We start from the raw sequence: 25750 nt of genomic DNA on the forward strand, positions 1-25750 counted from the left end.
GACCTCTATATCAAACACTGAGTATGCAGTTTAGGTGTCCTGGGGACCTTTGCAAGGTCAGGTGAGACCTAGAGCGTGCTTGGTTTTTTGCTAAGCTTTGCAGCTCTCTCTGGATTCATCTCCATGTGTTTACTTTGCTTCCAAGATTTAGATTCTGGCTGGATCCAGCAAATCATGCCCTTATCCCCAGGGCTTGAACATAGCCTTCACAAAATATAGAAAAAAGACCTCTCAGATCTGAGGAGCTACATAGCCATTTCTCCACTGGACTATCGTTGACTCCTTCTCCCATTAGCTTATGCTGTAGCACCTTTTCTTCCCTTATAAGAATTTTCCAGACTAGATTCTCACGATAGTATTGCCTTTATTGATTACTTTCTAACCCAGGTTTCCAATCCAGAAGCCCTCTCTTAAATCACCAGGCAGAAAGAAAACAATGCATTTTGATTGTTTCATCTTATTTCTCTCAACCCCGAACTGTTGTCTAGCTTTCCTAATTTTTTAAATTATCCTATGTCATTTTCACAGCTTCCTTTTTTTTTTTTTTCTCCAGCCAATCAGCAAATTATTTTCCAAGTGACATTTCTCACAATGCCCAGTTTCTTTTCCCTGGTTACAGAACACGGTAGCAATGCTTATTATCCGTATTTTCTGTCACTCAATTTTTCCCTATTCCCAGCACTGGGGGGCGGGGGGGGGGGGGTAAAAAAAGTTATTTCTGGAATCAATGGTAGCAATCACTATCTTCTCTACCATTGTGATTGCCAAACAGGTACTACTTTCTTAGAACTCCTGCCTTAAGCCTCCTCAAATCCTGTGGTCTCAACTTCTCGACTTTTCCTGCCAAAAGGGTGACTGAATAAGGCTACTGCAGAGCACCTTCCAATCTTATGTCCCTATCCATTAACAGAATGAAATGGCACTATAAGTAGATGTTTTAAAAAAAATGTGGATATTTTTGTTTAATTTTTAAATCTGTAAAGCAGCTCTCTTCACTGATACTGCCTGCAGTCTTTTAAAAAAGTTAACATGCACCACTGAGTGTCAGACCATAATTGCATATAATTAGCAAACAGCAATTCTTTCAAAAGATTGCCACTGTTTAAACAAGAACTAAGAACACAAGAGTCTAAGATTAACATATCATCCTTAGGATGGTTATTTCAGACTGAGTTATAAGAAAGATGTTTCTCTTACTACTTATACCATACCAGTTCTGTGTGTAATATGAAATTTATGAAACCAACAACAAAAACAAACAAGAAAAAACAAACTAGGAGATACGAGGCAATCTTCAGAAATGAGGCTATTTTGAAAAGTAAAGCAGAACTTTAAGTAAGTGATTCAATATTCAGTAATTTTAAAATGAAGCAGCCACGAAGCACAGGGTTTCTTTCTTTCTTTTTCTTTCTTTCATTTTTTTTTTTTTTTTTTAATTATGAAGCACAGGGTTTCTTACTTGCAAGTTAAATTCCATGTTGAATACTGCAAATGAAGAGAAATTCAAGAATGGTCAAAGCTCACCATCCCCCCCTACCTGTTGCTCCCTGCTGAACTCACTCCTAAGAAGTGGGTTTGTTTCTTTCTTTTTTTTTTTTTATTACTCCCTTTGTGTGTATGTGTGTGTTTGTTTTGGTTGTTTTTTGCCAAGGTAGCAACAAAAAGCACATAAACTAGAAGGAAGAAGAGCTCTATGGCAGTCTTTCAGAGCACAGAGAAGGGGCAAGCTCCGCCAAACAGCTAAGCAAGGCGGCAGTTCCATAGGCAGCCTGGGCTAGAGGTGCAGAGGGATTAATCAATCCTTCAGGAACCTAGTAAATGTCCATTTGAAATTGAACTGATCATTTCAAGTTAAAGTCAATCTCTCTCTCTCTCCCTCCCTCCCTATCTACTTAACTACACGTGTAGTTTTGTGTCACTATAGTTTACATGGTAAAAGGCACAATGGCTAAGTCTTATGATTGTAGGCTAAGGCAGTATTTTTAAAATGGGATATAAATTTAATTAAGAACAATACAAACCCTTCAGTTTAGAAAGTTGAGATGTCTCTTTTCTATGTAACAGTGCTGGTTTTGATATTTCCCTGAACTCTCTAATAATTTTCTATAGAATGTGCTTATAATCATGTATGATTTTAATTATTTGACTAAAATGTAATTCAGTAATTAAAACCAAGAGAGAGCCATCTTATAGAAATACAGTTTCTCTATTTAAAATAAGAAAGGAAGGCTTCCATCTTGACCATGTGTTATGCCAGCAGCAACTGATTCAGATCCAGTGAAGGTTCACAGAGCAAGATGCCTCAGCCAAGAGAAAAAAAAAAAAACAAAACAAAGCAAAACAAAAAAACACACTAAACCACAAGAAGTAGCAGCCTATGAAAACCTGATAAAATTTATCTTGGCTGTTCCACTGGACTAAAATAAACACTTTTCTCCCTCTGCTTTTTGCCTATATGAAATAGTAAGATACATTTTTAAATACTCAGTCAAATTCCAGTATGCCACTGAGACACACCTAAGGCAGCTGTAATAAGGGAATATCTGACATTTCATCGAATTATAAAAATTATCAGGCTAATAAATTAGAGCTTTTGAATCTATGTAGCAGCTTGAACTACAATATTGGTACAAGCTGATCTTACAAGTTGTTCCCTACAGAATAGTTAATATGATGAAACCAAGTGAAGAACTAGAGAGAAAACGCCCACACTTATTTTATTTTTATTGAAGGTAAAAACCACCTGCACACAGTTCTGTTCAAAGAAAAATGTTCAGTTTCATTTTTCTCTCACAGATAGAAATGTACTCCATGGAATTGGAACTACTCCTTTTGTTTCTTGTTCTATCAGAATTTGATTTGCATATTTTGGGACATGTTAAGGTGCTCTCTGTGATTTAGAGAGTTTATAAAAAGGTAATTTGATCTCAAATCATAGTTTTCTTTCTTTATTTCTAATACTGAAAGCTGCATAGCCTTCTGAGAAGTGAGCCATGAGGGGAAGACATTAGCTTGTCTTGTATTAGATAATAAAAAAGTTCCACAGGGGACAAGTTACATATTATGACATTGTGAATATAAGGCTCATTTGGATTTAATTCATTACTACATCATGTTGCACAGGAAAGCAATTTTTAAGCAATAGAAGTGCACTTCATTTGTAAAGGACCCAGCTATAACACACAATCAGTTATTGAAGACAGAAACTGATTTCCCAAATCAGGCATATAAAATTTAATATATTTGCTCCAGTTATAATGAAAGGAAGGGAAGTTGAATGCTTTTCCCCCCAGATAAGAATGACACTTTATAAAATTTGGAAAGTGCATTTTTGCTAGGCCAGTTGACTACATTTTTGATGCCACAAACTAGATAAAATTAAAATCTTTGATAAAATGTTTGAAATGCCTGTTACACATATAGAATATAATTTCAGCTTTTATCCTTCCATAAGTTTAACAGTGTTTATTACATTAAAAATAAGATCTGAAATTTATTAATAAAATAAAGGTAATGATGGGCACTATTTTTTTTCATACTAGTACCAATTTTCCATATTGTTCAGTTTAACCCTAAAGGCTAACTAAATTATTCTATGAAAAAAACAAAACAAAACAGCCAGATTGTATTGGTTTATTTAAGCTCCCTAAATCCGTATTACTACTACTTAGGATTCTCCACAAAAAGAAAACCAACAAGATGTACATACATACATACATACATACATACATACAGAGACATTATTTTAAGGAACTGGCTTATACAACTGTAGACACTTGAGAAATCCAAAATTCATGGTGTAGACCAGAATGCTGGAGTCCCAAGAAAGAGCTGCAATTCAAGTTCAAAGGCAATTTGCTAGTAGAATTCCCTCCTCTTGCTGAAACCTCTGGTCTTTTTCTATTAAGGCCTTCAACTGATTGGATGAGATTCACCCATTAATTAAAATAATGAAGGTAATCTGCTCTACTTAGAGTCTACTGATTTAAATGTTAATTTCATTTAAAAAATATCCTTTTGCAGGGAAGCCTGGGTGGCTCAGTCACTTAAATGCCTGCCTTTGGTCAGGTCCTGATCCCAGGGTCATGGATTGGAGTTCTGCATCAGGCTCCCTGCTTAATGGGGAGCCTGTTTCTCCCTCTGCCTGCAGCTCCCCCTGCATGTGCGCTCTCTCTCTGACAAGTAAGTAAAATCTTAAAAAAAAAAAAAAAAAGAAAAAGAAAGAAAGAAAGAAAAAAAAAACCTTCTGCAGAAATCTCTAGAACAATGTTGATCAAACATCTGCGCACTGTGGCCTAGCCACGCTGACACATAAAATTAACAATTACATTGTGGTTATAACCATTTAAATTTTGGAAAATAAACTTATCTATCCATTCTGTGATGGTTTCTCAGGATAGAAGCAATGAAAATGAAGAAGAAGTTTTCATCACCCCTTTTTAGGTATGTGAATTGCTAGACAACTTTCTTTCCTATCACCTAGAAACACCTATTTGAAAATTTTTTAAGTGACTGTAATAAAGTACTTAATTTGATTTGGAAAATATGCATATCATCTATTTTCACATATATTTTCATTTAAATTTCCCCTGTAACCACCCTGATGAGATTATAGAATTGATACTTTTATCCACAATTTTCGAGCATTTTGCTTAATTTCTGTAGCACGGATTGAGATTTTCAAATTGCATATCTCAAAGGGCCATGTTCACCATTTGAACCTTGATTTCATTGACATTAAAAAGGAACATGAAAGAGAGAAGTATGTAATCAGTTCCCAGCCCTCCTGTGTTTAACTTATACTTCACTCTACTAAATGTGATCATTACCAACTTTTCTGTCGCTAGAGTGTCGGGAAGTCAAGTGAATCCACAGGAAACTGACATACTTTATCCTCAGAGAAAAAGGTTTGTTTTTCCCTTGTACTACATCTGACTGATCTTGTTCCCTTTTTGGAATGAATAAGATCAAGAAGTGAACGGATGAAAAAGCATATTATAGCCAATGCAGGAAAGATTGAAGAAATATGTGACAAGTCTTAAGGTTAAACCATTTTCAGGATAGGCAGGCAGTAAGCACAGATGACCTTGATATATTTGATGGAAAAATTTCATTGACCATTGTCACTGCAAAAGAGTCTTTTCATAATGTAAAATATATTCCTCCTACTAAGAATACAACAAAAGTCAAATTTGAAAAACTAAAATATCAGCATTTTGATTCTTAACAATTTAACATAGTCCTGGTGTTTTACATCAGATAGATTCAGGAGATTCAGGAAAAAAGGCTAAGAAAAGGATAGGTGTTTACTAGGAAGTTAAGTAACCCAATCTTAGTATGTATCTTTAAGGATAAAAAAAAAAAAAATTGTGTGTGCCTGGAAGGGAAAGTGGGGCAAGGAATGGGGAGGGAGGAGGGACAGGACAGAGAGGGCAAGAAAGCAGCAAAGCAGGAAGAAAGCAAGTGTTCTGGCAGAACTAGACCTAGACTAAGACAACCTCTTCTTGGTAGAGCATAAAAAGACTTGTAAGGGGATCCACTTTGTACCAACATAAAACCTGCACTCACAGAAATTACCTTTTTGTGAAATTTTTACTTTCACTTCTTTTTGATGGCAAAGAATATTCACTACATTAAACAGAATATCATTAAAAAATGTAAATTGACTAGCCCAACGCCTGCAATATAGTAGATATTCAGCATATGTTTACATAAGGGAAAAGAAAATCCTCTATCATAACAATAAAAAAATTAGCACAGACTAAGACAATGTAGACAATGACAATGTAGATAAAATATGCTTAGAAACCAAAGTCATTTGTGTGTGTGTATGTCATACTATATTATATATATATTATATATATACACATTACATTGTATATCTAAAGTCACAGATATGATTTTAATTTCAAATTCCAGTAATATAGATCCATAACCAGAAGCACACATTACTTTTTCTTAAAAAAAAAAAAGAAAAGAGAGAGAAAGAGAGAGAGAAAGAAAAGAAAAGAAACCACATGCAAGTGAAGGGTTTATCAAGGTCTAGATATTCTGGGTTTATTCTCTCCACAGTAAAGATTTACTGAGTTTTTGCATGTTATGACTCAAGTACTGTGCCAGACTTATATAGTTCTTTGTCCACTGCAAAGCAGAAGTGTTTCATGCAAACAAAAAGAAAAAAAAAAAAATGAAACTCTGCAAGTTACTAGGAGAAAGAGAACTCAATTGGTAGGAGATCGAAACGAACATGAGCCAGACTTCGAAGGATGCCTAGTATTTGAACAGGTCAGGATTGATAAAGTCACTGCAGACAAAAGCCACTGTCAATAACCCTGACTCATCCTATGGGGCATGCTGCTCTTGCTCTGGTCAAATGCCCAAAGAATGTGAAGAGCATAGCTTTCATTGGTCTGTTCATCTAGTCCGTTAAGAGAATAGATGTCATTCTGGGTAACACTGAGCAACTCTGAGCGAAGCAGCTCCTTTCTCCAAACTCCACAGCAATAAAATACTATGCATAATTAAGTAAATCTTATACTATGTATTCTTTTTTGTGTTTATATTTAAGACAATGTACATTTGTTATCTGGAGAGATCAATGATAGAATAGCTAATTACTTCCTTTAGGAACTATCACTCTATTACTGTTAAATTCATTCTGTTATTATTTGCATAAATTGAATTACTTGTACCTTTGTTAAACATTTACTTCTTTTTCTCCAATTAAAGTGCCAGTTTCTATATTGCCTTTTTCATTTCTCCCAATCTTTCTGCTCTCATTCTAATACTGAAATTGGTGAGGAACAAAAAAATAAAAAAGGTAGGGAAGACAGAGACCAAAAAAAGACTGCACAACAGAGGAGGACAGACAGATGGCTGGAAAGTGCATCTGGAGACCTGAGGAGAACACTTGCTGACTGCATCACCATCATCAAGCCTTGCATTTGTACAAAAGCAGAGCTGCAAAAGTGAAAGTCCCGTAACATCAGAAGAAAGAAAAAATCATGAATTTAAATGAGTCTTTTTTTTTTTTTTTTTTCAGATTTTATTTATCTTTTTGACAGAGAGAGACACAGCAAGAGAGGGAACACAAGCAGGGGGAGTGGGAGAGAGAGAAGCAAGCTTCCTACGAAACAGTGAGCCCGCTGGGTGGCTTGATCCCAGGACACTGGGATCATGACCTGAGCTGAAGGCAGACACTTAATGACTGAGCCACTCAGAAGGGAGCCCCTAAAGGGGTCTTCTAATGCTCTGAAAACCATGAATGGTTTATGGGCCTCCATAAACTCCACAGAGAGCTTTTCTTTAGTCAAGGACTACACTGCCTCCTTCATTTAAGACTGAAGAGAATGTGTAGTTGTCAGCTTTGTTGAACAGGAAACCAGATCAATCATATATTCTTTGATAAAGGGACTATGACACTCTTAAACCAAAGGAAGAGATAAATCATGGGTGATAGATGTGGAATGGAAAGGATGACAAGATGAAGACACACTATGAGCACAGGCGAGACAATGATATTATAAGAAGTAAACAAACCTGGTCTCTGGGTTAAAAGAATGGGACAGAGAAGCAGCACTACTGTTTACTGTCTTAGGTCAAGGGATGGTAAATGAAGGTAGGTGGACCACAATTTAGGTGGAAGAGAGAATAATGGATTTCATTTCTACATATCTTGAATAGAGATTTTTCTCCCTTCAGGTGATCAGCTTAGAATAAGTCATCATCTGAATATAGTGGATGCTAACAAGCAGGCTAAAATTTCAGTCTCCTTAGAAGTATAGAGTAGCTATAAGTCTAGGGTTCTTGCTGCACTTAGCTGGCCTGAAAAGAGTATGAACTTTCCCTTTCCAGAAGAAATTCATTCATACAATTTAAATGAACTAATTCTTTTTTTTTTTAAGATTTTATTTATTTACTTGAGAGAGAGATAGTGAGAGAGAGCATGAACGAGGAGAAGGTCAGAGAGAGAAGCAGACTCCCCATGGAGCTGGGAGTCCGATGCGGGACTCGATCCCGGGACTCCAGGATCGTGACCTGAGCCGAAGGCAGTCGTCTAACCAACTGAGCCACCCAGGCGTCCCTAAATGAACTAATTCTTATGATGTGATCCTGTATAGGGATAACATAGGACAAGAATGGCAAATCTTCATATGCACCTCTGATCAATTAACACAGGCTGCCCAGAACGTTGGTTTGAGGAGGACTCTGAGGCAAGGTCTAGGCACAATGAAAAAGAGGATTATGGCTATCATAGACACAGAGGGGGCATATAACAGAAAATAGCAGTATGTGAGCAGCAGATTCACTACTCCTTTAGTTCCATGACATTAAAGCCACGTAACATAACCAAATAATGTCGATGGCAAAGTTTAATTGGTACTATGAAAGATATCACTCAAATGACAGGTATTACTAATTAAATAAACTACTGTCACCAAAAGGCACTGAGTGAGCAGGAAGAGGTGAAAGACGAAAAGAAAAGGGAGGGGGGAGGAGAAGCAACAAAGCAACAGATGAATTTTAAAAGTACATTTCAGAAAAAGAGAAAACTAGATTTGAGAATCCATTTCAACGTAGTATATCAAGTAATTAATAAAATATGAAGTATATGAAACAATATTGAATGCTCCCTAGGTTTTCAGATAAGGTCTTGTTCATCAAGATAGGGCGGAAGAAAGTTTACATTTCCTACACTTTTAAGAGTGTATTACCAACTAAAAAAAAAAAAAAAATGAGGTGTTTTCGTTATGTTTGCAAAGATCATTTCCCAGCATCATATAATTCATACTTAATTGCTTGTACCAACCCAGACAGTGATGAAAAATATTGCCTCGTCCAGATAATGCAGATATTTAAAAGTAGATAAAACCAGACAGATTATTGTTCATTTTATTTTGTTAATGAATGTGTCTACTAAATAAAATCCAGAAAGATGGGATACCATACATAAAGTAACAGACTATTTTAAGTTTCTCAACTTGTAAAGGCCATGGAAAGAACCTATAAAGACCATGGGGGAAATTCTATTTTTTTTTAAAGAATTGATTTATTTAATTGACAGAGAGAGATCACAAGTAGGCCGAGAGGCAGGCAGGGAGAGAGAGGAAGCAGCAGGCTCCCCGCTGAGCAGAGAGCCTGATGCGGGACTCGATCCCAGGACCCTGGGATCACGACTTGAGCCGAAGGCAGTGGCTTAACCCACTGAGCCACCCAGGTGCCCCCATGGGGAAAATTCTTAAAAAAGTAGTTTATACATGCAAAAAGAAATGCAAATGGTCAATTAAGATATAAAAAGTTTGTCAACATTATTTTTGGCCTATCAAAACAAATAAAGGACTGGATGCTTGGCAGCTCTGAAAAGCAATTTGGCAAGACAAAACCAATAACTAAACAAATTTAAACTCCCTGAATCTGTGATTTGTTTCCAGGAATCTATCAGAAAAGAATAATTAAAGAAGCAAAGGCATATGTACAAGATTATGTTGAGTGAAATAAGTCAGGCAGAAAGAGTCAATTGTAAGTGAAACCCTTACTTGTGGAGCATAAGGAATAATACAGAGGACATTGGGAGAAGGAAAGAAGACATGAATTGGGGGAAATTGGGCGAAATTGGAGCATGACAGTGGGGAGAAACTGTGGACTCTGAGAAACAAACTGAGGGTTTTGGAGGGGAGAGGGATGGGGGTTGGGTGACTCTACTGGTGGGTATTAAGGAGGGCACGTATTGCATGGAGAACTGGGTGTGGTGCATAAACAATGAATTTTGGAACACTGAAAATTAAATTAAATTAAATTTTAAAAAAGAGAATGTTTGTAAAAACAACCTAAATGTTCATTTATAGGAAACAGGTTCAATAAATTTATGACACCTGTATAATAGAATACCAGCAGCATTTTAATATAATGATTTAAATCTATTTTATTGGCATCAAAAATAGTTCTAAATATATTGTAGGTTAAAAAAATTCTAAAGTAGATATGAAAGGCATATATGTATTATAATACAATTTTGGTTATTGATTGGAAAGAAAGAAAATGATGAAAGAGGGGGATAGGAATATGGGTGGCTTTTTATTAATTCTAATTTTCTCTACATATTTTACTTGTAAGTAAGAAAAACAATAATGTTCTTTCCGTTTAAAAAAGAACAAAAAAAATGCCATGTTAGGCATAATTAAGATACAGCACATGTTTTCTTTCTCACCATTTCACAGCTTCTATAGCTGTCAAAAGTCAACACATTCCTGCATTCAAAAATATACTAAACTTCTTTAGTTCATCCATTTCAAATGTTTTATTATTATAGTATTATATTTGGTAACTAAAGTTTGAAGTTAACATCTTTTACTAAGCAATGTGCTTGTGATCTTTAACACATACACACAGAGGTCATTCATTCGACAATACGTATGATAAATATGTGATAAAGGCTTAGTGACTTCATTATATAATATACATAAAACATTAGACCTGCCACATTGAAGCTTCTTCTGAGTTAAAGTGCTCTCTCAACAGCTCTAGGTTAACGTGTTTTATACAAGGTGACCAGCACCTCAGCTGGCCAAAGTTGAGTAGACCAAGGATAAACACTTGATGCAGGGCCACAGTTGCCTTTGGTCCTCAAAATAACATTTCATTCTGGGGAATAGGAACAGTAGAATCATATACTGGGGTATAGAGCAGCTGGTGCTATGACAAGAAAAAAAAAATAAAGCAAACAAAAAGTGGTAAAGATGGAAATGGAGCTAAGTTACTTTAGTGCTTCAACACTTCAGTGAAAATCAGAGGAGTATGGCTATTGAGGTCCCTGGAATGGACTAGATCCTGAGTCTATATTAATAAGACCTGATCAAGTGAATAATTCCTATTCACAGATCATTGGATGGGCCTAGCCTCCTCATGTGATGCTTACAATAAACTGGCATCATCTAAGTGGTTACTATTCCAACACACCAAAAGCATAGAATGAAACAACTTTCAATGGCCTATTTTGAGTCTGACTCATCAGAATGTATCTGCTATATATCTGAATACAGCCCTTCGCTTACACAGAAGCTCTGTGGAAGAGATAAACCAATAATGTTAAATGTTAAGGTATTCTTTCTTTTTTTTTTTTTTAAGGTTTTATTTATTTATTTGAGACAGACAGAGAATGAGAGAAGACAGCATGACAGTGGGGAGGGTCGGAGAGAGAAGCAGAGCTGAGCAGGGAGCCCAATGCAGGACTCGATCTTGGGGCTCCAGGATCATGACCTGAGCCGAAGACCATCACTCAACCAACTGAGCCACCCAGGCACCCAGGCATTTTTTTCAAATAGCAACAAGTTACACATAGACAGAAGGGACCGAGAGAATCAGAAGATTAATATATACACACATACATTTACACATGCACTAATATGGTCTTCATATTCCTATGCTAATCTTGAGCATGTCTACAAACAGGATCAAGTGTAACTAAACTGATTGGTTTTCTTTTATTTGGCCAATATACCAAGTACTTGGCTTAAGTTAATGTATTATGTGAGCTTTATTAGGGGATAATTAGGTTCTTAAATTAGGATATACAGTCAATATGTCTATCAATGATTCTCTATGATCATTCATATATGTACTTTTCTATAATACTGAACATAAAAATAGCCCATGTGTATCCTCTACATTAGATAACTTTTAACTCAGGGAATGGAATCATAAAGTACTTTCCTTCTCTTCCATTTACATTTATTCATTGGGGCTAGTTTTTTTTTCTTTTTCTTATTCCTAGAATAAAACAAAACAAAACTCCATTAACCCTGGTGACTATTATGTGACTTGAGTTCCTCTAGTGGGTAATTAAAATGTTCATTGTCATTTAGTAGTCAGAATTTTGAACTTGTTCCCACTTTTGACCATCTTTAAAGTGGAAGCCTTGAAGTCAAAGAAAGGAGAGCAGCCAGCTTCTTTGCTTTGTGTGTCTGTAACTTCAGGGCTGAGGCAAGTGAGAATAGGTAAAGAGGGAGCAAAAGGTTCTCACCTGACAGATACCTCATATATGGCATGGTACCTTCTGAATCTAGCTAGAATTGTCAGCTGGCCTTTCCTCTTGAGTCTGGCTTGTGGGTTCTTTGGAGATCCATTTGTCCCACTCCTGGGGACTTCTCACCATCCTTTGATGTGGGTAATATATTCTCCTCCAGCTCTGATACTTACTCATTCCACAGCCCCATACTTCTAGCTCTGCCTGACAAGTTCTTTTTAGCCATCCAGGAAGCTTTATTGGAAAATATCTGTAAGATAGCCCCTCTTCCACATCTCCCATCTCCCCAGCCCCTAGTCCATTTGGGCTTCTGTGACAAAATACCACAGACTGGTTAGCTTATAAACATTTCTGATAGCTCTGGAGACTGGGAAGTCTAAGATCATAGATAGCACTAGCAGATTAGTGGCTGGTGAGGTCCCTCTTCCTGGTTCATAAAGAATACCTCCTCACTGTGTTCTCACATGGTAGAAGAACTAGGGAGGTCTGTGGGGCCTCCTTTTATAAGATCACTAGTCTTATTTGTGAGAAATATATGTTCATGACCTAAACACCTCCCAGAGGTCCCATCTCCTACTACCATCATACTGATGATCAGGATCAGAACATATGAATAGCAGGTGGAGGCACAATCGTAGTGATTCTCTCCCTCCTATTCATTCACATTCATATTTTCTGTCTGTCTGTTTGCCTGGATAGAGTCCCTAGAAGCAAACTGCCATAGGCCACCCAAAACCTCTTCTTTTGTACTTCTATCAGCAACTAACCAGTCTATCTTTTTACTTAGATTTCTTAGGTAGGACTCCGGCACTCTGTGAGGCAGCTATCAAGTTCTTCCAAGTAGTCATATTTAACCCTTTTTCACTGGACTTGAAGCTTCCTCCTTGATAAGAAATGGGACTTAACACCACTAGCATCTCTCTCTCAAAAACTTAAAAAAAAAAAGAAAGAAAGAAAGAAAGAAAAGAAAAAAAAAGTCTTCTGTATCCACTTTTCTATTTCTTAGCCTCTTCAACCTTTTATAGGGTAAAACCGGGTGATCATCTCAGAGAATTATGTTACCCTCCCCAGCCCCAAGTTCTGCATGCTGGTCCTAATCAGAAACACAGTACCAATTGTCTTCAAGCCTCAGCTTTAACTGAGACATCAACAGTGTACTTTAACATTTTTATAGTTTTTGGTTTTGATATGAATTGTCATTTTTAAAAAATAAGAAAACAGCATATCCTCTGAGTAACTATATATAACATAAATATATTTTATAATATAAGTAGGAATTATATTAATAATGTTTTGAGTATAATATGAAAAATACAAATGGTAAGTCAAGTGATTTTCAAAATACATAATATAATTGATCAATTAAATACAGATCTGTTTCTCACTTATTCAGGCATTTATTTCTTCCCTTAGAAAAATACTTATTTAATGTCTGTCTACAATAGGAATCTATTACAGGGCTGAGCAAATTTGGTTCACTCCCTCATGGAGTCTGCAATATAATCTATTATAAAAAGAGTATCTTTTATGTTGCATAATTTTGGGATGTTTGGAAAGAACTGACATAGTCTTAGAGCATGAGCAGAGATGGGAAACCAGTAAAGAAGAGAGAGAGCAACAGATGCACAACAAACAGTCTGCCAATAAGAGCTCAAAACTGATCATAAATTTGTGAAAAGTAGTAGTAGGAAGGAACCTGTGACATACAGAGTTAATGCTGAGGTAACTTAATAAATGCAAGTACTTGTGATAAGGCACGTTGTTAGCATGACTATTAGGGAAAAGGTAGTTTTGGGATGGGAATATGCTATTTGGAGAAAGTTGCTATAAACATATTTGTACCAAAATATTGATTAAAGAAAAATCTCTTATCTCCATAAAGAAAAATATGCAGCTATCTGATGGAGTGCAGTTGTGAATGTATCCAACCACTCACTGACTCACTGAACACTGCCTGGTAATATAACTGCTAGTGGTTATATTTTTGTAGCTAGCTTTGAAATACATATATATATAGATAGATAGATAGATAGATAGATAGATTATTGGTTTTTAAGTTTAAAAGGAGAAAATATGCCTTACTGTCATGCAACTTCTATTCTGAGGAAATGAGTGAATATTTTTATTTAATTACATATTTAAAATTTTAAAATAAGCTGCGTGTTTGCAGAAAGGACATAAATCAGTTTTTGAAGTTGTCTGCAATGCTGGGGGAAAAATAAGGCAAAGAAAGCAAGAGAAAGAAAATAAATATGTAGGCTGGTTAGTCCACAAAAGGCATATAGACCCCTTCTCCCACTTCCCTTGTTCCAGGGAGCTGACCCCTTCAGAGAGAGTTTCCCAGGCTCTCAGTCCGCAGTAACCCTGCTGGGGTCAGCCAGTGGGACAACCAGTAGGATGCTACAGAACAGCAGAAATGGAAAAGCTGTGGTACTTCTTACTTTCTCTTTGCCTTCAGTAGCTGAAGCTACATCTTCTCCCCCGCATTTGTGTATATAGAAATTTCCAGCTTCCACCAAGTTACCCCAGTCCCTTTGTCTCTTCAGCCTAGGCTTAGTAATGGCTTCTTTTCTTTGGGCTGCCTCACTATGCCCTCTCAGATTTTTATCTTTGATGGAGTAATTTCTCTCCTTTCAGTGCCCTCTGCTTTAAATATTCAGAGAGTTTTCTGTTGTCTGTTAGAGCATGACTGTTACAATTACTCTTTATAAGATAATGGGATAGCTCTCAGCTCAATTCTATATAAACAATTTTACATAGGGAAATATCATGGAAAGTCTTATCTGCGTATTACCTGTTTATGCAACAATGAATAGCAGACACAGAAGGGTACAGCAAACAAATTGGCATTAGTCATTCAGATGTGATCTTTAGGAAGAAAATAATAACTCACCAACATCAATACACATGATATTCCAGCACATAGATTCAATGATACATTTTCAGTGGTTATGTTCCCTTAGAAGATCCCTAAAAATGCACATATGCTAACATGTTGGCAGTAATGAGTGCATGCAATATAGGAAGACTATCCTGGGGAAGCAGTATCCCTCTCACGCCTCTATGTCCATGATTCACTTAGGACTGTCCTTTCTTGGCACATATGGAAAATACACAGGAAAGCTGCTTTCCAATTCTTCATTTCATTAAAAATGTAACAACTCACCAAAGTTTCAAGATAACCTTTGCAATGCAACAAAAGTTTCAAGTTACCCACTAGTCATATGGCAATAGTGAAACTTTTCCCAAGAACTCAGAATAATGCCGGTTAAAGAATATTTTCTGGCCATTTAACTTAAAAATCAACACATTCTGGCTAGAGAGGTCATGTACAAACTTTTGGAACCCGATGTTTAAAAAAAAAAAAAAAAAAAGTGCTCACTGAGAAGCCCAAGGATGCAGGAAACCAAATACTACCTGTGTTTATCTTAGCTCTTAACCATGAGAGACAGTTACTTCAGCTCATAAATGAGGTTTATTTTGTTCTGGTGTCATTAAAATTTTCAATCATATGGCTAATGCCCTAGTTTTTATTACACATATATCCAGCTGTCTTTGCATCTCAATTTGGCCTACCTGGGCTTCCCAAGAGGGATAATATGCAATGCCTGGAATATTTTAGTCTCCACAGTAGTTGTGGTTCTTATAATCAATTAATAAAACAGCATCATAAATTCATATTATAGTATCATAAATTTGAAATGTGCACCCTCTCTGTGAAGGGTATTTTGGTAAGCTTTGTTGCTCAGCTTGCTGGACTAATCTTAAACCATGGCAAAATCATAAACTCAATACTTCCTGTGAGATATCTTTCCCAGGAAATGCATCCCACCAACATCCATTTCTTCTCCACTTACCTGAAAGACTTTTTAATATCTTCTGCTTGGATTGTCTCGAGAATCTCTTGGTATAACTGAAGATCAAGCGTTGCTGAAGATGTAGCATTTGAAGGACATTTTTTATGTGCATAATAGCCTATCAAAATCCCCAAAATAAATAAAACGATGGCTGTGCAAAGTACTTTTAAAAGGCGGCAGAAGTTGCAGGGGTTGCTCTTTGGTGCAGATCTTGTGTAACGGGTAACATAGTCAGACTCTTCTTGAAGTCTCTGAAACCTTCCTTTGGGTGAAGTTGCTGGTTGAATGGAATCAAGATTGAGATCTGCAGTCTCTGGATTCTCCAGGTTCTGATTCTCAGCACTATCTAGTTGGAACTGGTCAAAACCAGGCTCCTCCAGTTCCTTTTCCATGTCCCATTCTAAGTCTAGGGCAGTGGCTTGAAGGTCATCATTGTCTAAGTACTGTGAATGCCCTGGTGCTCTTTGATCTGCATTCACCTTCTGATAGGCCATCTTTTTACCTGTGAAAATAAGGGAAGCATGTTTTCTTAAAATAAGCTGTAAAATAAAATAAAAGAGACTCATTTAAATTGGAGTGGGGAGATCAGAAGGGGGAGATCTCATACCTTGCCCTCAGCCAATGACACATCCCAACAGAAAGAAACATATCTTACATTCCCAACTCGAAGAAGCTTACTTTATTACGCCAGCAGGAGAAAGGAAAATTTTCTCTCTGTTGGGCAACAAGCCTAGCAAGTAAGAAAATACAACAACTCAGCCAACCAGAACTCATCACCACTGAACTCTCACTTTGCTTCAATTGACTTTTCATTCAAAGCAGCGCTCACATCTTTCTTTTACTCAGTAAAGCAACAGTTCTCTCCACTGATCTCCAAACTTTCCTATGGTTTGCCAAAGTTTGTAGGTCCTGAATTGCAATTCCTCTGCTATTCAAGAAAAAAACCATTTGCAGATAAAATAATTGACTGTTTACTTTTAAGGTTGACAAAACAAATAATAATGAAAATCACCATGGTGAAAACAAAAGAAAACAGCAATCCAAATTAGATGCCCATAAAATTTTAGTGATTATAATCAGGAGAAATATATTGTCCCTATAGAAAAACCATATATTCATTAATTATTTAATCTTCTGTTTTGCTGTTGATGTTTACAATAGGAAGAAAAGACAAAAAAAAAATAAAAGTAGCATAAAGTAGAAGATCCTTGGAGAAACTATGAGAAAACATAAAATTGACATACACACAATCATTCCTTTGAAGCTCAGGAGACTAAAAAAAGTCAGTACAAGTGCATTGAGGATAATATATTATAATGAAGGCAAAATTTAAGCTTACACATTGTCAAAATCACTTTTAAGGAAAACTAAGGGCAGAAGCAATAAAGCTGTGGTTTAGTAAGTGAAAGAAGAAAAAAAAAGACTCTGGGATGATTTATAAGAGCTATATTTAAAAAGATATTCAGGGTAGAACAGAAATAAAAACTCAATGGATAGGAACACTATTGAAATACAAGAAGCAAAATATGGTATGGTTACCTCGTCATGAGTTATCAAAAGGACTGGAAACTTTAAGGCTACCACAGAAGACCAAATGTTCTGTGAACCTAGTGACATGAATTGGCCTGGATCACTGAACTTTAAATCAAAGTCTGTGATGGCATCCATCCAAAAAGGGAAGCCTTATGCCAGCTAGGAGAGCTTGATTTCATAACCTTGCTAGAGGAGTGGCAGATGGAGATTTTCTCCCCTACACAGTTTTGGATGACAGTTTGTTATATCCTGCAGAGTGGTATTAAGCTAACTGGGCTAATTAACCACAAGTGGTCTTTAGTCTGTATTCAGTAACCCACTGGTGTATTATGGCTACAGATTAGGAGTATTTATACTTAAATTTTCTGTGTATTAGATTTGTCATCCCAGCTGGATTCTAAGGTCCCTCGCTATGTTTTATGGTTTTTCTATGCATCCCACTGTGGTGGGTGAAGAACAGAGCTCAACAGACAACTGATTATCTAACTGCCTTAGGGCCAGTAATTAAATAAACTCTAATAAAAAGATACAAACAGGGACTTCATGAAAGGGAGTGGCATCACACACAGAATCATGGGTATATACAACCCTAATCTGGGTTTGCATAGGTCCATGTTAATTAAAACGTTCTGAACTTTTCAGAGAATTCAAACATAATTAAATATTCATCTTAAACAATAAAAACTATAATTCTGTCTAGATATCTCTTCTGCTACCTCATAATATAGGATTCATTCTTACCCAGAGTTGACTCAATAACAAGAAGTAATGCATGACAGGTTCTGGGATAGGCAATGAAAACAAATATAAATGGGTCCTTAGTCCTCAAGTAAAGAACTATTCAATAAGAGATAAATGCATGAACGAACTTATATGTTAAATAAAAAATGCCCAGTGCCAGGGAGACTCAGGGGTCGCTGGCTGTAGCATAGACTATGGGAAAATGTTCCCCAAGAAAGTGATCTCTGAGATACTTCTGGCAAAGGAGGAAGAGTGAACTAGGGATGGCCAGGGTGGGTAAAAGGATGACAATCAGGAAGGGGAAGATTTACAAACACACAGAGGAATGAGAATGAAGAGAGCATGGGCACTTAAAAAAATCCAGAACTACCAGCATTCCAAAGAAGGAATGCATGGGCCAGAGATTCAGAGAAAAAAGCTAGGAAAGCGTGACTTTGGGCAAAAGGCTTAGCTTCTGTGCAGCCTATGGTCTTCATCTATGAAATGGGCATGGTAATAATATAAACTTCATAATGTTTTCATTAGATTAAGACGGTGCACCTAAAACATACATTGAGTGTTGCATAGGCTATATTTAGAAGCAACATCCCGAGTATTAGAGGAGAAAGGATTAGGCAGGATTGTTGGAAAAAATGAATTTAGTAATGCAGAAGAAATTATATGGGTCTGTAAGACATCATGGAGAGGGGTAGGTTTATGATATTCACCATGGACATTCATACATATATATGCTAGTTGTGATTTAGTTGTTTACATTTAGTCTATATGTAGAGACAAAAGAGAAAAACACTGCATGACACACCAACTGTTATCATGAGGTGTTTATTTGATACTATATGTCATAATAGCCTCTGGAATGATTTTTCAGGCCATCTCCCATTGAGCCTCCCTTGATCCCTTTAGCTTAGCCTAGTTTCCAAAATGATTCAAGGAAGCACAACCTTTGAATATTCAGTCATACCAAGACAGAAAGAAAAAGAGAGTAATAATTGGGTTTAGTAATAGTTATTCATCTACTTCAGGTGATAATTTATTAAATGGTAGAGGAAGGCTCCAAATCACACTTGGTTAATTTTTTTTTTTTTAATGGTAAAAGAAAATACTGGAGGATAGGAAAAACTTGAAAGTAGCAGAAATAAAGACTTGCTAAAATCCATACACATAAGAGGAAAATTCCTAAAGCAGAAGAGGAAACTGAGATCCAGAGGTGAATTATTCTTTAGACTAAGAAAAGTGATGTTCAGGTACATTTTTCTTTAAATGATTTGTGGTTTTATAAAAATATGAGATTAATAAGTTGGCAGTAATGTAATATTAAATACCCCACAATTCAACCTATTTTAACATATATTATAAAATACTGCAATTTTGTACACTAGTCAATTTTTTCTTATTTAGCTTAACCATCAATAAATCCCAGCTATCTGGCCATGGTATTATGATGTTTACTTCTTTAAGTGTTCTCTTTATGCATTATTGATTAATTTATTTAGATACTGTCCCAAAGTGGTTTCTTAGATTTCTCCTGCTTTTCATTTTAATGAATCAGAGTCTCTATCTTTAAAGGTTGTTTGAAAAATTAAACTGTAGACCATGGTTTATGCTCAAGGAAGACTTGGCACACAGGAGTTACTACGGAAACACGAGATCTCTAATTATGACCTCTAATACAAACATTCAAAGTCATTTCTCCACAAATCATTTAAAAACCAACTGCAGTGATGAGGCAGAGTTTTCATTTCTAGCCTGACAATAGGCATTCCATCACACGTACATCAGCAATTTAACGCTTTTCAAACATCAGACAGAACCATCAATTAGAATGTAATGCAGATACAGATATGAAGTCCTCACCATGCTGGGGATCTGCCTGACACCTTTACTACCGCTTCTGAACCCATTACATATTTATAAATTTATCCTAAATTCTCTCTTCTAGGAGAACAGTAACTGGGTCAAAGGTAAATGGAGCCATTTGATGAAACAACTTCCACAGTATTTCAGGAAAACTTCCAAGGAAATAAGTATGTGAGAACATAAACAATGAAGCATTTTAACCATTTATATGGCAAAACAAGTTACATATATATTATATACATGTTCTATATATATATATATATATATATATATATATATATATAATATAAATTTAGAAAACCATTTATCCTTAAAACTACCTTGCTTTGAGGAATATAGTATAGCTTTTTTGGAAAAATACATATAAATCCCTGCCTTGAGAGTTTTGTTTCACTTTTTCTAAAATAAATGCTTCAAAAATAAGCCCAAATTCTGAACTACTGAATGAAAGTACTATTATTCAATTTCGAGTCAGCATAAATTATTTTATCCACGCTACAGAGAATGCAGCTTTCCTTAAAATAGCTATGCTCTGGGCACCTGGGTGGCTTAGTGTTGGACTCTTGATTTCCACTCAGGTCATGACCTCGAGGTTGTGAGATCACTCCCCCACATCAAAACCTGGGGACCCTGGAGTCAGCTCCATGTTCAACAGGATGTCTGCTTCTCTCCCTCACTCTCATTCCCTCTCTCACACTCTCTCTCTAAAATAAATAAATCTATAAAAATAAGTAAAATAAAATAAAATAAACTATTCTCTGAGGTAAGTAGAAAATATAACAGTGTTTTTACCAGAACTTCAAATTCTCAACTATAATAGAAAAGATATATTATAAAAAGAAATTTTCAGCAAAATCAGCATGTCTTAGATATGATCATATAATTAGGCTATTCAAACTTCATATATTTTCTATTACTGATATTCACTTAATTTATACTGTCATATTATTTTACCCCTAGGTCTATTTGAATAATTTAAAAAACTACATACAGTAGATTTTAGAATCTGTCACATGACTCTTTCTCTAAAAGATATATATAGTTGACCCTTGAACAATGTGGGGTTAGAGGTGCCAACCTCACAAACAGCTGAAAATCCATGTACAACTTTTGACCCCCTCCAAACTTAACCAATAACTGACTGCTGTCTAGAATTCTTACCAATAACAGTCAAGGAACACATATTTTGTATGTTAGATGTAGGATATACTGTATTCTTAAAGTAAGCCAGAGAAAAGAAAGTATCCTTAAGAAAATCTCAAGGGGAGGGGGGTACCTGGAGGGCTTAGTCATTAAGCGTCTGCCTTCAGCTCAGGTCACCATCCTAGGGTCCTGAGATTGAGCCCTGCATTGGGCTCCCTGCTTGGTGGGAAGCCTGCTTCTCCCTTTCCTACTCCCCCTGCTTCTGTTCCTTCTCTGTCTCTCTCTGTCAAATAAACAAATAAAATCTTAGAAAGAAAGAAAGAAAATAAGAAAGAAAGAAAGAAAGAAAGAAAGAAAGAAAGAAAGAAAGAAAGAAAATCTCAAGGAAGAGAAGATACATTTCCAGTACTACACTGTATTTGGGGGGCAGGGGGGAAACCCATGTATAAGGGGACTGGTGCAGTTCAAACTGGAGTTCTACAAGGGTCAACCATACTTAAGGTGTAGACCAGGTCATAGAAGCTTGTTACATTTCCTTAAATAGAAATATCTGTAGCGGGGCGCCTGGGTGGCTCAGTGGGTTAAGCCCCTGCCTTCGGCTCAGGTCATGATCTCAGGGTCCTGGGATCGAGTCCTGCATCGGGCTCTCTGCTCAGCAGGGAGCCTGCTTCCTTCTCTCTCTCTCTGCCTGCCTCTCAGTGTACTTGTAATTTCTCTCTGTCAAATAAATAAGTAAAATCTTAAAAAAAAAAAAAAAAGAAATATCTGTAGCATCCTTACATTCTGTATTATTCCACTTAGCCTTTTTTATAAAATGCAATTTTTGTGAAAAGGAGAGTGTATTTTCCATGTTGTCAACATCCCTTCTTCACTTAGGTGAGATCCTTTCCCACCCAGGCCCACACCAAAGGCTAAATTGTTTTGAAAAATTCAATATACTAAAACATTCATCTTTTATATATACTTATCATCTTATACAAAAGAGAAAGCAGATACAAGTTGAACTAAAAGGTATTTTTTCCTAGGTTATGACAGGCTTAGATCGATAAAAAATGAATTTGTATTCTTACTGAGCATATGATTAGTTTAAAAATAAATTGTTACTTCTGAATGCTTCCTTTCACACATTTTCACTGGCTGAAATTAAATAAATTATATAGAAATAAAAGATGAATACAAAACAGGCAGAAATTTCAATACGTAACATATAGTCTCTGACTGCTGCAGATCTAGCCTAACAAAACGAATGGCTGGCAAATATTTCAGATGATAAATACATGTTAAATAGAAATTTCATTTAAAAGTTATATATTACTAATGCCACTTAGAAATATGGTCACAGCACTATTATATTCTTGCTCAGCAATCACAATGAAGAAATTTATTATGCAAATGCTTTGCTTTTTCAATCTCTAAATTAGTATACTGTATAAGCAAACTACTTGATTCATATCCTAGCTCTGCTATGAAATTTAGACCAGTTACTTAGTATCTTTATGCTTAAATTCCACATTTGTAAGATGGAAATAACAGCACTGTATTTTTAGCATTACTATGAGTAAATGAGATAAATTATTAAAGGTGCTTAGAACAAGATCTAATACAAGGTAAGTGATCCACTAATAAAGGGCTACTCTAGACACATAAGTTGAAGAGAATAGAAGAATTTGGAGCTTACAACTCTAAAGTACAGACTTAGTTAAATTAAATTATTTCCAGAGGCCATAAGTTTCAGTAACAAGACCCTAGAGGTAATGAGAAATTGAGCAGTGGACTCAGAATGGGAAGTCTTCTAATTATTAGCTATGGCTCAGATAAGAGAGAAATGTGGCTAATATTTATATAGAAGTTATGATTATATTTCACTTACAACCACCACTTCTATATTTTGTTATTACAAAATTTCTTTTTAGTCTGTTTACAAAAAGAACTCCAAAGTTCTAAAGAGTTCGGTTTAAGAGTTTCAGGAATTAGTGATAATTAGTCATAAACATGAGTTATGTAGTTTGTTGTAGAAAACCGTGTTTGTCCCAGGTGACTGACTTCATGTAATGGCTCAGATGATACTAACAGTGTTTTTAACTCAAACAATATAAGAGATTGGGTAGATCTTATTAGCATTAGAAACACATACAAGAGCTTTCCTACTTGTAGAAGTTATTTTTTAAGCTAAATAAATAAATGACTCTGGCAGATTAACTTTAAAACATAAGGCAGAATCTCAATTTCCTATGACAGTTCTATGATTGAATCTTTATTGTACAATGGGAAAAAAAAATGTTCGTATAGTGTTTCCTGAAGCTTTGAATGTCAAATCATTTGCAGGTTTGAGCAGATTGATTCGAGGCAAAGGCATTTCTTAGAAATGTCAGTGCATCATCAAAAGGCATTCATTATGCACCTCCATGCAGTATTACTTTAGATGCTGTGCCAGTGAACTATATGAGTGCCCAGAGGAATTTTTACATTTAAGAACATTCCTTATAGGCTAAAAACATTTGACATAAATTTTTCAGTATGAACCTCGTTTGTATAAATAAAGCCCATGTTCGTGGAGTAAATATTTGTTGTTGAAAGCTGTAATGGTCTCAACTTGAGAGCAGGGCCAAAGATAAAACTATAAAACTATAAAAAATTCCTTAATTTTTTAGTATAATGAGATTTTTTTTTTCTAATCTGGCTTTGAGAAGTGGCCCTGGCAATTGCTGTAGCATCTGTAAATGCATTAAGAATTCCTTATTTAATTGTAATTTTGTGTGTCAACTGCATAAAAGGAATGACAATAATTATTTGTTGTTCATGCTTCACTAATTGAATAAAAAGTATATATAAAGTAAAGGGAAATTATCTGTGTTTTATTTTTAGGAAGAAGAAGAGTCAAAACCTACTCTTAAATGGGTAATAATACGCTAAACTTAGGCAGAGCAGATAATCAAGCTGGAGAGTATCAAGCTAAAACTTTACTCTGAGGTCTGAGTTACCTGATCACTAAACGACATGTAAAAGGTATGCTTATAGGACACCAAATTAATGAGCTATAAATTTAAAAATGCAGTCAAAACCATTTGAAGGAAAATTATTTTATGAAATCCAGCAGGTTTGTGTAAATTTGTTTTACATCGCTTGCATATGTATGACCACCTGCCAGCTCCCTGAGTGGGCCAGCCATTCTTTTGGTACCTGTGTGCACCTGTAATTCGTGCAACACACTAACTGAATGGTTAGTTGGGCTCATCTGAGTTCCTGTATTTATGATAAGGCTTTTCAATACTAGAATGATATCATTCAGTTCAGGCAAAATTTGGCAAGCAGAAGAATTAATTTAAATTGACTAAAATGAGGTGCACGTAGGTGGCTCAGTTGGTTAAGCATCTGCCTTCTGCTCAAGTCACAATCAATCTCTAGGTCCTGGGATTGAGACCCCTGTTGGGCTCCTTGCTCAGCAGGGAGTCTGTCTCCCTCTCCCTCTGCTCTCCACCACACAGTGCTCTCTCTCTCTCTCCCAAATAAATAAATATATATTTAAAAAATTGACTAAAATGATACAGAGTATACACTCTGAGTCTTAACCACCATCACAAAACTCTTTCTACTCAGTGATATGTAAACAGTTTTTGTTCCTGCCATGGACTCCTTTCCTGGTCCTTTTTGGTATCTGCTTCTACCTAGACTCCTTTTTTTTTTTTTTTTTTTGGCCTTGTCATCAATTCTATTTATAGAAATATTTCTGTAGTCTGTAGAAATATTTATATACTTCCATAGAATTTACATCCTTTTCACCTTCAGAGTATTTGAAGTGGCTTACATTAGAAATGCACACACACAAGATAAATGAAAACACAAAACTACAAATTATAGAAGGGTGGAGGAGAATAAATTCTGAGTGTCTGGCTGAAGAAAGCCACTATAATTGACTTTTAATGTCATTCTAGCTTCACTGCAGTCAGGGCGAAGAAGGCTCTCTCAGGGTCTTCTCAAGTTCCATCACCTTCACCTAATCTCCCTCGTTAATGCACAAGGCTGTCAATCTTGGCTGAAGAGTTTGTTTTTAATTTTATTTTTTTCTAAGTTATTCTTCCTTGTGGTTGCAGATTTCTATGTTATGAAGATACTTCTCTCTATCCGGTCAGAGAAATCTGTGACCCTCTTTTTTTTTTTTTTTAACCTTTTACATTTAGATTCTGATAAACAGAGGTAACAACATGCCCATATTAAGGTATCCAAAACAAAATGCAAACAGATGATTCACTGACCCCTTAAAATAAGCCAGGACTTACTATAACATTGAGGTTTTATAATGTCATGTCATTTAGTCAGATAATCCTATATGTTAAGTGGTATTATTATCACCATTTTATAGACGAAGTAGAGATGAGGCTTAGAGGTTGACTTTTCTCCAAATTCGCATAGCTATCAAAGGGCAAGTAGCTGGAGTATAATACTCAACCTGTCAAATTTCCAAACTTACTCTTTTAAACAGTACAACATTCTGGGGCGCCTGGGTGGCTCAGTGGTTTGGGCTGCTGCCTTTGGCTCGGGTCATGATCTCAGGGTCCTGGGATCGAGCCCCGCATCGGGCTCCCTGCTCCGCAGGAAG

At 36.0% G+C, this 25750-nt stretch overlaps 1 protein-coding gene across 2 annotated transcripts in view; it reads right to left on the bottom strand.

Annotated features, from left to right (window-relative positions):
• Nucleotides 1–25750, bottom strand: part of NAALADL2 (N-acetylated alpha-linked acidic dipeptidase like 2) — a 1087900-nt gene that overhangs the window by 671148 nt on the left and 391002 nt on the right. For both annotated transcript variants that reach the window (XM_059391522.1, XM_059391521.1), the window contains one exon: nucleotides 15880–16381. In XM_059391522.1, the coding sequence (XP_059247505.1) occupies nucleotides 15880–16373 (494 nt within the window). In that variant the 5' untranslated portion in view covers nucleotides 16374–16381. The remainder of the gene's footprint in view (nucleotides 1–15879; nucleotides 16382–25750) is intronic.

Source organism: Mustela nigripes, chromosome 2 (genome assembly GCF_022355385.1).
Source record: "Mustela nigripes isolate SB6536 chromosome 2, MUSNIG.SB6536, whole genome shotgun sequence".
NCBI classification, from domain to species: domain Eukaryota; kingdom Metazoa; phylum Chordata; class Mammalia; order Carnivora; family Mustelidae; genus Mustela; species Mustela nigripes.